This window comes from Gymnoscopelus braueri (genome assembly GCF_963280865.1).
Source record: "Gymnoscopelus braueri genome assembly, chromosome: 8".
Classification (NCBI taxonomy): Eukaryota; Metazoa; Chordata; class Actinopteri; order Myctophiformes; family Myctophidae; genus Gymnoscopelus; species Gymnoscopelus braueri.
This window is the reverse complement of record NC_137609.1, coordinates 55,944,249-55,959,608: the sequence shown is the minus strand read 5'-3', so window position 1 is coordinate 55,959,608 and position 15,360 is coordinate 55,944,249. Positions and strand designations below refer to the sequence as shown.

The following is a 15,360-nucleotide window of genomic DNA, read 5'->3' as shown; positions in this document are numbered from 1 at the left end:
ATATAAAAATACTCTGTTACAAGTAAAAGTCCAGAATTAAAAATGTACTTGAGTAAAAGTACAAAAGTATTGGCATCAAAATGTACTTAAAGTACCAAAAGTAAAAGTACTAAATATTTGAAAATAGCAGATCTACAAGCTCACAACGCGACGCGTTGTGAGCTTGTAGATCGGCTATTTTCAAATAGCCTGTGTATAAAATAGGGCTAAAGTGGTTAATGTATGTTTCATTATATCATAGTTTATATCTGAAAAGTAACTAGTAACTAAAGTTTTCAAATAATTGTAGTGGAGTAAAAGTACAATATTTGCCTCTGAGATGTAGTGGAGTAGAATTAAAAGTATTGGAAATTGGAAATACTCAAGTAAAGTACAAATACCTCAAAATTGTACTTAAGTACAGTACTTGAGTAAATGTACTTAGTTACTTTCCACCACTGCAAACACGCTGCAGGTCCAGAGGAGGAAGGAGGTGGAGAGAGATAAACACACTCTGGAGGAGTCACTCAGGAAGGAGATCCAACACCTCCAGGAGAGAGGGCGGGAGGCCCAGGAGGAGATCCAACACCTCCAGGAGAGAGGACGGGAGGCCCAGGAGGAGATCCTACACCTCCAGGAGAGAGGGCGGGAGGCCCAGGAGGAGATCCTACACCTCCAGGAGAGAGGGCGGGAGGCCCAGGAGGAGATCCTACACCTCCAGGAGAGAGGACGGGAGGCCCAGGAGGAGAACGCGAGAGAGGTGGAGGAGAAGGGGAAGAAATCCATGGAAGAGGAGGAGGAGGAGGAGGTGCAGAGGCTGAAGCTCCGCCTGGAGGAGAGCCAGGCGGAGGCGCGGCGGGCCGAGGAGCAGCTCTCCTCCTTGGTCAGCAAGCTGAGGGAGAGAGAGGAGCTGCTCCTGCAGGAGAGAGAGGAGAGTGGGCGTGTCCTGAGCCAGAGAGAGATGGAGGTATATTTTATTTATCAACGGCCGTGAGACTTAATGATAATATAGTATTAATATTAAACACTGAGACTTAAAGTTGTACAATGCAGAATCACAAATAACGATTTTTAGCAACCTCTGCTGGTCACTACCGTCACTGCATACAATTTCCGTAGTCCTCGATTACCCAGAATTCCATTCGTTTTCACCGGAAGCCGGAAGCGTTTCAAAAAGCGATCTTTTAATTGTTTTATACTATCTACGGATCGTTTCTCTTAGCCAGTAGAGCATTAGTTACCATGAGCTGTGCTTTCTTTTTCTGTTCTTTTTCGATCTTCCAATCCTACATTCTCTTAAAATCAGCGTGAGGTTCCTTTTTGTTATTAGCGCGGTAGTTCCTGGCCAAACAGGAAACCGTTGCGGTAGTTCGTCGGCCAGGACGTCGGCCACGACGTCATGACGTTGGCCAGGAACGTCATTGTCCCGGGAAAGTCCCCCCCGTCCACGTTCAATAGAAAATATATAAATAAAAGGCTTCCGGGGGTGAAATTCATGGAGTGGGTGTTGTGAAACTTTTGCCACTCACAAAAGATATACAATTTAACTTTAGTTTTGTTGAAAACGTCACCTAGTATGCCTTTAATGATAATAATTAATTAATTAATATTAAACACTGAGACTTAATGATAATATAGCATTAATATTAAACACTGAGACTTAATGATAATATAGCATTAATATTAAACACTGAGACTTAATGATAATATAGCATTAATATTAAACACTGAGACTTAATGATAATATAGTATTAATATTAAACACTGAGACTTAATGATAATATAGTGTTAATATTAAACACTGAGACTTAATGATAATATAGTATTAATATTAAACACTGAGACTTAATGATAATATAGTGTTAATATTAAACACTGAGACTTAATGATAATATAGTATTAATATTAAACACTGAGACTTAATGATAATATAGTATTAATATTAAACACTGAGACTTAATGATAATATAGTATTAATATTAAACACTGAGACTTAATGATAATATAGTATTAATATTAAACACTGAGACTTAATGATAATATAGTATTAATATTAAACACTGAGACTTAATGATAATATAGTATTAATATTAAACACTGAGACTTAATGATAATATAGTATTAATATTAAACACTGAGACTTAATGATAATATAGTATTAATATTAAACACTGAGACTTAATGATAATATAGCATTAATATTAAACACTGAGACTTAATGATAATATAGTATTAATATTAAACACTGAGACTTAATGATAATATAGTATTAATATTAAACACTGAGACTTAATGATAATATAGTATTAATATTAAACACTGAGACTTAATGATAATATAGTATTAATATTAAACACTGAGACGTAATGATAATATAGCATTAATATTAAACACTGAGACTTAATGATAATATAGTATTAATATTAAACACTGAGACTTAAAGGGATTGTAGGCAACATTAAGCCTAAATTTGAAAAATACCTCTATATATATATATTTTGCATTTTTTCCCCTCTATCAGCCACTATATAATGATGCTGGGGTGTTTTCCTGCATTGAAAAACACTCCTCTTTCTGAAATCCGTATTTTCCCTACTATTTAGGTTACACATCCGGGTATCCGGTCCGTAAATTAACGCACGCATGTGCGCATCCGTGCGCGTCCGTGTCCGTGTGAACTTTTTACTTTCGGTTTTAAAATGCTCTCAAACTTCGTTTTGGAGGCACATAATTTACTTTTCAAAAAGCGTTTGGATAGAATTTAGTTGTTTAACTTCATATATGTGGTCAATTTGTCATGAAAGAGCCTATTTAAAAATAAAAATTCAGAGAACCGGCAGGGGCGGGCAGTTCCGCGAATTGTATCCGAATAAAGTAACCTATATTCGGCATGGCCCGTTTAGAAGTCTCCTTACTCTATGGAAGTCCTCCGTGCGTCACCCCCTGGTGGTCGGGGAAACGAACTGCTGGATTTTTTTTCTTTGTTTATCTCTGAATCGCGCACAATCCCTTTAATGATATTATAGCATTAATATTAAAAAGTGATGCCAATAAATTAATACATTTATTTTATAAAACTATTTTTTATCATTTCCCTCCATCAGCCACTATACTATTGTTCCCCTGCAGGAAGACACGCCCCCCTGGCTGTGTTTTGGTTTTGTTCCTCTGTCTATGTTCACATTCACCCCCTTGTGTGTGTGTGTGTGTGTGTGTGTGTGTGTGTGTGTGTGTGTGTGTGTGTGTGTGTGTGTGTGTGTGTGTGTGTGTGTGTGTGTGTGTGTAAATGGTGCATTTGTATAGCGCTTTTATCCAAAGTGCTTTACATAGATTGTGCATTACATTAACCCATTCACACACACATTCACACACACATTCACACACACATTCACACATTCACACACATTCACACATTCACACACAGATGTCGGAGGAAACCATGCAAGACACCAACCTGCTCATCTAGAGCAATTAGGGGTTCAGTGTCTTGCTCAAGGACACTTCAACACTAACTCTGGGGGAACCCCCCAACCCGGGATCCAACTGGGAACCTTGCTCTCTTTAATCAATGAATGCATCAGAGGGCGGTAGGGGGATTTTACAAACACACACACACACACACACACACACACACACACACACACACACACACACACACACACACACACACACACACACACACACACCAAAAATCTTACATAGTTTCCCTTTAAAGTAAAGTATACTATGTTAGTTCTTTAAAGTAAAGTATACTATGTTAGTTCTTTAAAGTAAAGTATACTATGTTAGTTCTTTAAAGTAAAGTATACTATGTTAGTTCTTTAAAGTAAAGTATACTATGTTAGTTCCAATGATCTGATCCGGAGCTCAATCACTTGATTGATCGTTAAAATAAATATGCTGTGAAATAATAATATTCTTCTTCTTCTTCTTCTTCTTCTTCTTCTTCTTCTTCTTCTTCTTCTTCTTCTTCTTCTTCTTCTTCTTCTTCTTCTTCTTCTTCTTCTTCTTCTTCTTCTTCTTCTTCTTCTTCTTCTTCTTCTTCTTCTTCTTCTTCTTCTTCTTTGGTTTTAATCAGGTGTACACTCTGAGCCAGAGAACAGAGGAGCTAGCTAAGGACAGAGACCGCGTCCGATTAGCTCTGGAGCAGACTGAGGCTTCTCTGATTGGCTACAAGGAGAGGGCCCGCCAACAGGATCAGGCTGCTGATAGGGCGCCGCTCAGCCAATGTCCGGTCAGTGCATCTCACCTCCGTCCAATCATAAGTGTTCATTTATTCTGATTGGCTGAGTCCTGTCTGTGATAAAACACTAAACAAGCTGATGATGTATTTCCAGCCTCCAGCAGCAGATGGCGCTGTTCAGCAGCGTGTGGCCGGACTGCAGAGAGCTGTGGCTGAACTGGAGGTGGAGAAGAAGAGATGGGAAACCAGGAACAACCGACTGAAAACACAAAGAAACCAACTGAGAGACACACTGAGACAAGTACACACATACACCCTAAAATACACCTTAAAATACACCTTATTAACACTGAGACAAGTACACACATACACCCTAAAATACACCTTATTAACACTGAGACAAGTACACCTTAACACATTGAATGCCAAAAACGGTCCGGACCGTTTTTGAGGGTCCAAACGAGAAGTGCCGAAAACGGTCCGGACCGTTTTTGACCCAATTCTATTTTTATACGAGTGGCCCACGTGGGGCGCTAAAACGAAACTTTGACATCACCCAAGGAGTTTCTGAGAAGAAGAGGCTGGATGTGGCTCCATGTCAAAAATCCTTCCGGTCGGCGTTTTCAATGTTATCTCCTTGACTAAAAGCTTAATATCTCCATTTCTTTTTAACGTGGTGGAAACGAGCCGTTTTCGATCGGCGATCACGCTGCAATGGAGGGTCGCGTTGGAAATATTATTGTTCCAGGCGTTAGTCGGGACCCTCCGCCGTCTCGCACGCACGCTTTGTTTACATGCACTTCCGCGTCTGGGCTTCTCACAGCACGAAACGTATAACGCAAGTGGATGGAAGAAATGCAGGCACTCAACGTATAATATTTTAATAAACCTCTGGCACCCAATGTGTTAAACAAGGGAACCAGGAGACCTGGTACTGCCAGACCCCTAGTGGTTGAAAGACATCGGGATACGTCACGCTAAGCTTGGCCAATCAAAAAGAGGACAGAAGACAGACCTCTTTTATGCCCATGTGTGGATGAAAACGTTTGGAGAGGGGGACAGACAAAGCCACATGTAGGCCCGACCCCCTGGGTCTGGCAAATACACCTTATTAACACTGAACAGTGCTACACAAATACATCATAATAATGCTATTAATACTGTTTTAATTATCCCTGTGTTTCCCAGGTTGAGGAGGAGAGGAGAACACTGAAACATCACGTCTGTGTGTCTGCGTCCAGCTCCTCACCTCTGGTCAGTAGAGACATGAACATTTATAACCAATGGGCGTGGCTAGTGATTAAGGGGCGTGGCTAGTGATTAAGGGGCTGGAGCTAGGCTAGGAGACCCTGAGGACCAGAGGGTTGTGATGGTTTGTGGTTTCATGTTGTTGTTGTTGTTGTTGTGTGTCTGCAGGCTGTTGGTCCAGAAGAACTACAACGACTCACGTCTAGAAACCAACAACTGGAAGAACTGGTAGGAGGATGGATGGAGTGATGGATGGATAGAGGGAGGGAGGGAGGGAGGATGGGATGGATGGATGACTCACTCTTCTTCTCTTGTCTCAGGTGAATGGATGACTCACTCTTCTTCTCTTGTCTCAGGTGGATCGTCTGCGTCTCTCCAGAGCTCTGGACGACCAGGAGAAGGCGGAGTTCATCCAGCGCTCCTCCCAGAACAGCCAATGGCTGCTGTCGCTGCGGAACGACCTCAACCATTCGCTGGCTCTGGTCTCCCAGCAGCCAATCCCCTCGGTGCTGGAGTCCGAGACGCAGCGGTTGGACAAGAGCCTGAGGGAGGAGGAGTTTAGGTTGTCTTTGAGCCAATGAAAAGGCCTCAGAGCGTCTCAGGTGCACATTAGTTGAACCCACTTCCTGTGAGGGTCAAAGCATTGTGGGTGCTGTGGCACCCAAGGGTGCCCCTAGGCCAGTGGTTCTCAAAGTGGGGACCCCCAGGGGGGGGGGGGGTTCCAGGGGGTCCCCAGCAAAATTCGTTAACAGAGCACCACAAACATTTTAACCACGTTTATCCATTTATATGTTGGCTATTCAAAAATAGTAGATCTACAAGCTCACAGATCTGCGAGCTTGTAGATCTGCTATTTCTTAATTGAAAAATGTTTTTTTGGGGAATCCCCCAGAAGCAAAGATTTGAGTTAAAATGTTTGCTTTAAAAAAAAAACATATTATTCAAAGATTTTTCCCACATTTTCATGATTTAAATATCCCAAAATATAAGATAATGGTTAAAGTGGTTAAAATCTAAAGTGACAGATGCTTTCCCAGTCTTATGGGTTAGAAGAGTTTATTGATGCTACCTGTTTATAAACAAAGAGTTATGGTCAGGTTATGAAGGAGTTTATTGTTTATTTCATGTTTTAACCAGAGGGTTATGGTCAGGTTATGAAGCAGTTTATTGTTTATTTAATGTTTTAACCAGAGGGTTATGGTCAGGTTATGAAGGAGTTTATTGTTTATTTAATGTTTTAACCAGAGGGTTACGTTATGATGCGTTGCACTGCAAACTTGAACCTTGTATTTCCGTCAGAGCAGCTTCTCAGGAGCAGAAACGTATATCGTGTCACATGATGCATTAGTAATACTAATTAGCTTAATCCTCTTTGAAAGAGATATATATTTATTGTTTTATACGGTATAATGTATTTACGTTGGTGCGTTTTAAGGGTTTCAAATGTTTCCCATGAGCACCAAGTGTCTTTGGAAGTTAGAAACATTTGTAAAACCAGCACTGATTTGAGAAAACGATGCTTCATAACCAGTGATTTGAACCTTCTCATCGTCTCTGTCGGTTTGGAAATCTCATAGCACCAACACTGTCTCTTTTCAGGATTCAAAAGCATCAAAACTAGCAGATCTACAAGCTCGAAACGTGGCGCGAAGCGACGCGTTTCGAGCTTGTAGATCTGCTAGTTTTGATGCTTTTGTATTTGAATCCTTAAAAGTAACGGTTTTGGACGCATGAGCGCCCACCCGACATACGATTTGTATTTTAATGAAACCAATGAAACCAATGTTACATTTAGTTCTGAGAAGCCAGTGTATTTGTTACTGTATAAAGTTCATAGAAACCAAATAAACGCCAGTGTTACTGTATAAAGTATATAAACCCAAATGTTAGTTTGTTTGGAAAAGCCAGTGTTTTTTGTATAAAGTTGAATAAAAGCCCCATTTCTTTTTTTTTACAGCTCTGCTTTAATGTGTGTCATTAACATGATGCTACCACTAGAGGTCCTTCATGTGCAATCTATTGTAGTGAAATTGATTTCAGAAGTTATAACACCTGTTTTGAGCCGTTCTAACCACTCTTTTATGACATAGTTTAGTATTATTCCAGTAGAAATGTGCTTTTGTGGAAACAATTCAGAAAAATGTAAAACAAATAGGAACATACAATCCTCCATCTTTAATATAAACCATTGGGCACGTCGGAACTCAAACGCTATTGCTTGAGACCAGACATGTGACCAGGGAACCGGAAAACAATCCCCAAAGAATGCTATTGGTTGGGTAGCTTGTCAATCAAGAGCGGGGGCGGGGAATGAATGTTATTGGTTGTGTAGGTTGTCAATCAAATCATCCCGCCCCTCCTGGAGCATAGCCTACTTTATCATCAATTTTAGAATAAATGGGACCATAATTTAGCAGAACGCATATCATGATGATTGAAAGGAGACTTTAAACTAGCGACTGGAAGAATACAGTATTTATGACCATTTTTATTAAGGTAAGAAAACCTAGTCTAAAGTTCGTCAAAAACCCATCCGCTTGCAATGAGAGAATATTCTTTCTGACACCTGCAGGCCACCTGCAGGCCATTCATATGAACTGTCTCTCTTCCGTATCGGCCTCATTGTAAATATGTCAGGCTATATATACATACGGGTCATTTCTCTTTTCAGATCCAGTTGACCATGAACAAACAAAAACATTGATTGGTGGGACACAGATAAAAACAATAATACTGAATGTAATGTAGTGGAAATAAAAATGAGACAATTATTAATTATTATTAATGGAACAAAAAGACAAGATGAGCACAAACCCGGCTTCAGACATTGTGAAGACTAATCTGGTGATCATTCAAGAGCTTGTTGTATGTCAGGGCCAAAGCTGTTGTCGGGGTGATTCCTGGCGTTTGTCAACAGAAAAACGATGGAACGACTTTGATTCTTAACCTTTTTTATTTTATTTCAAGGACCCTCCTGTTCAATATGCATGAATCCATGGACCCCCATTTGAGATGTAGTCGCGGAGACGCCAATCTACAATCCCTCAAATCCTCATCGAGTCTATTTAACTCAGAAAACGTTCGAATGGAAACAAACGGATCCGTAAGGGTGCGTTTGGTTCCATTTTTACGCTCTCTGAGTTACAGATCCTCTAGTGGTCTATTTGCACCCCTGGGTGCGTCTGATGGAAAACCTCGCGAACATCCAATGTTTCTCTGTTGACTGGTGCTAGATCTATGTTGGCTGGTGCTAGATCCTGTGAGAGTGTATTGCTGGGACAGAGAAATGTCGATAATGAAGTTGATTTTCTCCTGATGTGTCTCTCTGAAAAAAGCCATTTTAGTGTCAAAATGTTGGGAATATTGTGTGGCTTGTGAGGACCGGGTCCAATATTTAGTTCAGTGACCATGAAGCTAAAGAATGGTTCAGAAGCTGTGTTCACATTCACTCTTCCTTTGGAATCAATAGACTCCAACCTACTTCCTGTCTCCTAAAAAGGCGTCCGCCCACTTCACGCGGATACGAGAAGTAAACCGGAGATGGTGGGTCTTGCTATTTCCGTCTTGGGTAATAGACCACCATCGGAGGCCGGCCTCTTTGATGTGGCGACCAGAGACGTGGGCGTGGCTGCGAGATATCGAGCTGGACGACATCTGATGATGATGATGATACACGGAAGAAAGAGGGCCCGTACCGCAGCTATCACCTATTTCTCTCCAGAAACACTTTGCAGCTTCTAACGCATTGTTTGTACACCGTCTCAAAGTCCTCGTAGCTCCCGCCGTACGGGTCCAGGATGATGGGCTGCTTCAGGGGGTCGTAGGAGCCCAGGAGATCCACCTTGGCCCGGCAGTCCTTCACGGACTTGGCCTTCTTCTTCAGGTAGCTCAGGTTGGTCTTGTCCATGCACAGGATGTGGTCGAAGGAGGCGAAGTCGTCCTTGTTCACCTGCCGGGCCACGTGCTTGACGGGCACGTCGTGGGCGTTCAGGCAGGTGAGGGCGCGCGGGTCCGGCTTGTTGCCCGTCTGGTAGTTGGAGGTGGCGGCGCTGTCGACGCGCCACTCGTCGTGGACGCCGGCCTCTGTCGCCATCTTCCTGAAGACCGCCTCGGCGATGGGGGATCTGCAAATGTTCCCCAAGCACACAAACAGCACCGACTTGATACCGTTGGCCTCCATAGTCCGATGTTCTCTTTCAAAAGTCCAAGTTTCTTCCAGTGTTCTTCCAAAGTCCAAACCCACCAAAAGTCAAATTGTCTTCTAAACTCCAAATCAAACTTTCCTCTGAAGCCCAATTTTCTTCAACATTTTCTGTGCATACGTTGTGTCCATGATATCTTATAGATGGGAGAATGATGTCATAGCATAATTGGCGGGAGAATGATGTCATAGCATAATTGGCGGGAGAATGTGTGGAGCTTTTATTATGAATGTGAATACAAGTGTGGATATAATACTTTATCTCTGCGTTCAGGCTCTGCAACATTTTTCTCACTGCTCAACATAATCATACAGCCATCATTAACCATTAAGAGTAGGGAGATAGATATTGTTGCGAACGTTCAGGGCATACTTAGCACTGGCATATATATGGAGATCCCCATAAATGGAGACGATCGACCTACGAAGTCTGACAGCATAGAATCGCTAGAAAGGGAGATTCCTAACATACCTAGCTCTGACATCAGAGAATCCCTCCTGGAAACTCCATATGTGGACATAACCGAAACATCCAGGACTGACAACATAGTCCCAGATTTGGGCATAACTGACACAGCCCACTCCATATATGGATATGCCTGACACTACCTGACATCACCGTAGTGACATCAGGGGGGCACAGCCAGCAGTATAAAGGACCCTGGATGCCCTGGTGAAGGCAGTGCCCTCAGCGACGCTCGAAGATCATCTTAACTCTCTCCAGAGTACCAGGACGACTAGCTGGCCTTACAACCCAGCTAGGCCTTCACAGTGGCTCTTGAGTCCGGTTCTAGACAACCAGCCGATTATCTGTAATATAGATATACCATAACATAACAACCCCCCATGGAGAATAGACCAATAGCAGAGCCCCACTGGTGGTGCTCTTTTCCACTAGTCTTAGTTCTACTAGATCTCTTTTCCACTAGTCCTAGTTCTACTGGATCTCTTTTCCACTAGTCTTAGTTCTACTAGATCTCTTTTCCACTAGTCTTAGTTCTACTGGATCTCTTTTCCACTAGTCTTAGTTCTACTGGATCTCTTTTCCACTAGTCTTAGTTCTACTAGATCTCTTTTCCACTAGTCCTAGTTCTACTGGATCTCTTTTCCACTAGTCTTAGTTCTACTGGATCTCTTTTCCACTAGTCTTAGTTCTACTGGATCTCTTTTCCACTAGTCTTAGTTCTACTGGATCTCTTTTCCACTAGTCTTAGTTCTACTGGATCTCTTTTCCACTAGTCTTAGTTCTACTGGATCTCTTTTCCACTAGTCTTAGTTCTACTGGATCTCTTTTCCTCTAGTCTTAGTTCTACTAGATCTCTTTTCCACTAGTCCTAGTTCTACTGGATCTCTTTTCCACTAGTCCTAGTTCTACTGGATCTCTTTTCCACTAGTCTTAGTTCTACTGGATCTCTTTTCCACTAGTCTTAGTTCTACTGGATCTCTTTTCCACTAGTCTTAGTTCTACTGGATCTCTTTTCCACTAGTCTTTGTTCTACTGGATCTCTTCTCGTCTAGTCTTAGTTCTACTGGATCTCTTCTCCAATAGTCTTAGTTCTACTGGATCTCTTCTCCACTAGTCTTAGTTCTACTGGATCTCTTCTCCTCTAGTCTTAGTTCTACTGGATCTCTTCTCCACTAGTCTTAGTTCTACTGGATCTCTTCTCCACTAGTCTTAGTTCTACTGGATCTCTTCTCCACTAGTCTTAGTTCTACTGGATCTCTTCTCCTCTAGTCTTAGTTCTACTGGATCTCTTCTCCACTAGTCTTAGTTCTACTGGATCTCTTCTCCACTAGTCTTAGTTCTACTGGATCTCTGCTCAACTAGTCTTAGTTCTACTGGATCTCTTCTCCACTAGTATTAGTTCTACTGGATCTCTTCTCCACTAGTCCTAGTTGTACTGGATCTCTTCTCCACTAGTCTTAGTTCTACTGGATAGTTCTACTGGATCTCTTCTCCACTAGTCTCAGTTCTACTGGATCTCTTCTCCACTAGTCTCAGTTCTACTGGATCTCTTCTCCACTAGTCTCAGTTCTACTAGATCTCTTCTCCACTAGTCTCAGTTCTACTAGATCTCTGCTCGACTAGTCTCAGTTCTACTGGATCTGTTCTCCACTAGTCTTAGTTCTACTGGATCTCTTCTCCACTAGTCTTAGTTCTACTGGATCTCTTCTCCACTAGTCTCAGTTCTACTGGATCTCTTCTCCACTAGTCTCAGTTCTACTGGATCTCTTCTCCACTAGTCTCAGTTCTACTAGATCTCTGCTCCACTAGTCCCTCTCTAACATTTTAATCTAGTTTTTACTTGTCATAGTCGTTGTCATCATATGTTATTTTTGGGCGGTGAAACCGCCCCTATAAGTGAGATTTGGAAAAATGTACATTTTCCTGCGCTGTGATCTGGGCCCAGGAAATTTGTAGAATTATCCTGCGCTGTGATTGGCCAATCACAGCCTATTCAGGACTGTGATTGGCCAGTGTCACATGACACATGTGCATAGCCCTATATAAGCAACCATAACTTGAAAAAAACCAAAAATTGGTTTTTTCAAGTTATGGTTTTGTCCATCATAAAGAGTGTTTCAATAAATGTATTTATCCTTTGTACATGATTGATCGACTCCATTCAGTATTGTGATTAGCTAGCAAGACACCGCCCACTTCACACAGGGTGTGATTTTTTAATTTTGTTGTAATTTTGTCTTTGTTAGTGAAAAGAAGTAGTCGACTAAATTAACACTGCATCAGGGCACCTTTTTTCTCTCTCTCCACTGAGTGGGGGGGGGGGGGGTAGTTTGGGCCATATACTGATGACATCAGGGATTTCCATATATGGTCATAAAAGGGACTGACAAATAGATATATCCATATATGGGCACGTATTGTAAAAGTTGTCACTTTATTATTATTCATCCCAAGGGGTATTTATCTTTATTTAAGGTTTGCATAACCCAAACCCTGAACCCTACAGTCAATGCCCTAACCCTGAGTATTGGGATTTCTAATTCATCATGGCTGCCAGTTCCCACCTGATGTTGTGAGGGAGTTCAGACTGCTTCAGACCGTTCTGAATAACTGCTAGCTTACATAGTGTCTTCAGACTAGGACTCAAGTCAAAGATGATCAGGTCATCATTGTCTTCTTTGTATCCTCCAAAGAGGAAGATACGATCTCCCATCATGCAACAGCACATCCTGTCCATTGGATCCGGGCCTTTCCCCTTCGGCTCAACCTTCTTCCAGGAGAAGTTCTCTGGACTGAATTTCCACAGATCATTGAGGATCTTCTCTCCATATTTGCAGCCACCAAATATGTACAGCTTTCCATTGTAGACAAAGGCTGAATGACCCCAGCGTCTTTCTGGAAGAAGCTGTGCAGAAGGTGTGTTCAGCCAGCAGTTGGTCTCTGTGTCAAACACTCTGATGTTGTCGTAGTCCCTATATTCCCATAGCCCCCCAAATACAAACATCTTTGTCCCGATGATGGTGGCAGAGTGCCCTTCTGAAGCAGGTGGTGTAGTGCCTCTGGTGTTAAAAAAGACCAGATTAAAGACCAGACCATTGTGTTGGTGTACAACTTGTAGGTGTCATTAGTGAATCCAGTCAGCCGGATCCGTCCTCCATAGATAAACATGACCTTCCCCAAGACACAGGCTGAGTGGTCATCCCTCCCCTCTGGAACGGTCCCAGACACCCAGGGTTTGAACCATCTGTGGGCTTCGACATCAAATGCATAAAGCACGTTGCAGTAACCTGGTTTAGTCCAAGTCCATCCTCCCCAGATGTAGAGGATGTCTTCTACCAGCACAGCTGTGTGGCGCCGGCGGCTGGATGGAACCTCGCGGTGACGTTCTCCTGTTCCAGGTGTCACTGGAGGACACTTCATCCAGACTAAAGACACTGTGTTGAAGACATGGACATCAATAATGTTCCTGGAGGACTCAAAAAAGGCGTAAACCTTGTGTCCCATCACTACGGCAGCACCGTAGCCCTTTGGTCCTTTGACCTTTGATCTTGGCCACCGTGTAGTGCAACATCTCTGTGTCTCTGTCGGTCTGTCGGTCCGTCTGTCTGTCTGTCCGTCCGTCCGTCCGTCCGGCCGGCCGGCCGGCTGTCTGGCTGGCTGTGGGTCGGTCTGGCCGTCTGTCTTTCTCTGTCTGTGTGTCAGGGCCGGATCTAGGCATGGGCAAGGGGGGGAAATGCCCCCCCAAATGCCCTGACTGCCCCCCCCCCCAAAAAAAACAAAAAAAAGTTTTTTTTTTTTTTTTTGGTGGGGGTGCTTGTGAAAGTTACATTTATGTCATGATATGAAATGTGAGCTTACCATAATCAAAATAATCCTTAATCATATTCCATCATGTATCATTGCACAATTCAAATAATCCTCTGCCCTGATTTTCCACACACACAGTCACACACACACATGCAGTACTACTCCTAAACAATAGGAAGCAGTATTACACAAACAGCCGGAAAAAACACAAGCCGCCCCCCAAGCATTTCCTAATGCCCCCCCAATTAATAATTTCTGTATCCGGCCCTGCTGTGTGTCTTTCTCTGTCTGTGTGTGTCTCACCACCAGTGTTCTATGTAAACAGCTTATATAGAGTGACCAGGGCTGGGGTGTGACATCACACACACATGACCTCACAAACATGACCTCACACATATGACATCAAACACATGCCACAAAGTGTTTTGATTGATTGATTGATTGATTGATTGATTGAATACTTTATGAACAAAGTTGTAAACAGTACAGGTAGTATAGTCAAAGGCTATGCTAAAAGGATAACACAAAACAAAATACCACAAAAAGTTTCCATTGTGGTCCATTGTATTCAATTCATCAGTAATACAGTACATATAATACAATACAATGCATGTTGGTAGAAACCATCAGAAAAAGGGGCGGAGGATGCCTTTAAAGCCATTAAAGAGTTGAGATCTTTAACAGACTCTTTGTAGGCCAGTCCACGCTCTGGTGGCAGCATGGTAGAATGTGACATGGTCAAAGTTATTACATTTTTGTTTTGTTTGCAGATGACACACATTTTCATTGTTCAGGTTATGATTTGAAAGAGTTAGCTGAAAGTATTGTACATGAAATGACTAAACTAAAAAAGTTAAATTTGGAAAAAACAAAGTTTATGATTTTTGGTAATCGGGATAAGGATGACGAGGTGTTAATATCTATAGATGGAGTGACCATTGAAAGAGTACCAGAATTTAGATTTTTGGGTGTAATAATGGACGACAAACTAACATGGAAACCCCACATAGCACATGTTAGAAAAAATAATTCAAAGAGCATTTTTGATTTAAATAAGGTAAGACATGTGTTAGATTATGAGGCAATGCGAATACTTTTTTGCTCACTTGATTTGCCATACCTTAGTTATTGTGCTGAAGTATGGGGGGATACTTATGCGACTACCAAATTCGAAAATTAATTCAAAATTAATTCAAGTTGAAATTTGATTTTAAGCATCAGTTTGCACGGACCACTCAGAGGCAGATGTGTCCTTCAGTCATAGGAGTCAAAATGTGGAATTCTCTCCACAATGACTTAAAAGGTTGTACAAATATTAATCAATTAGAGAAATTGTATAAAAATAAAATTATTAGACAATATGAAGAAGATGAATAAGATAGGATTGGACTTTGGAGTTGTTTACTATATAAGTTTAATTGTTCATTTGTTGCTCGTTTTGTTTTGCTTGTTTTGTTTGGGATTTTGGTTTCGTTT

General features: G+C 41.8%; 2 protein-coding genes across 2 annotated transcripts in view; one reads left to right on the top strand and one right to left on the bottom strand.

The window, feature by feature from the left end:
- The window catches only part of LOC308090082 (uncharacterized protein), a 68,381-nt gene extending 62,180 nt beyond the window's left edge, over nucleotides 1-6,201 (top strand). The window contains exons 29-34 of the mRNA XM_080435110.1: nucleotides 455-946; nucleotides 4,058-4,213; nucleotides 4,317-4,463; nucleotides 5,351-5,416; nucleotides 5,579-5,638; nucleotides 5,767-6,201. Of these exons, the coding sequence (XP_080291236.1) occupies nucleotides 455-946; nucleotides 4,058-4,213; nucleotides 4,317-4,463; nucleotides 5,351-5,416; nucleotides 5,579-5,638; nucleotides 5,767-5,991 (1,146 nt within the window). The 3' untranslated portion in view covers nucleotides 5,992-6,201. The remainder of the gene's footprint in view (nucleotides 1-454; nucleotides 947-4,057; nucleotides 4,214-4,316; nucleotides 4,464-5,350; nucleotides 5,417-5,578; nucleotides 5,639-5,766) is intronic.
- Nucleotides 6,202-9,113: 2,912 nt separating this feature from the next.
- Nucleotides 9,114-9,590, bottom strand: LOC308090081 (low molecular weight phosphotyrosine protein phosphatase-like; the record flags this gene model as incomplete). The annotated part of the gene is made up of 1 exon (XM_080435109.1): nucleotides 9,114-9,590. The coding sequence occupies one exon, from the start codon at nucleotides 9,588-9,590 to the stop codon at nucleotides 9,114-9,116; it is 477 nt and encodes a 158-aa protein (XP_080291235.1).
- Nucleotides 9,591-15,360: the final 5,770 nt, after the last annotated feature.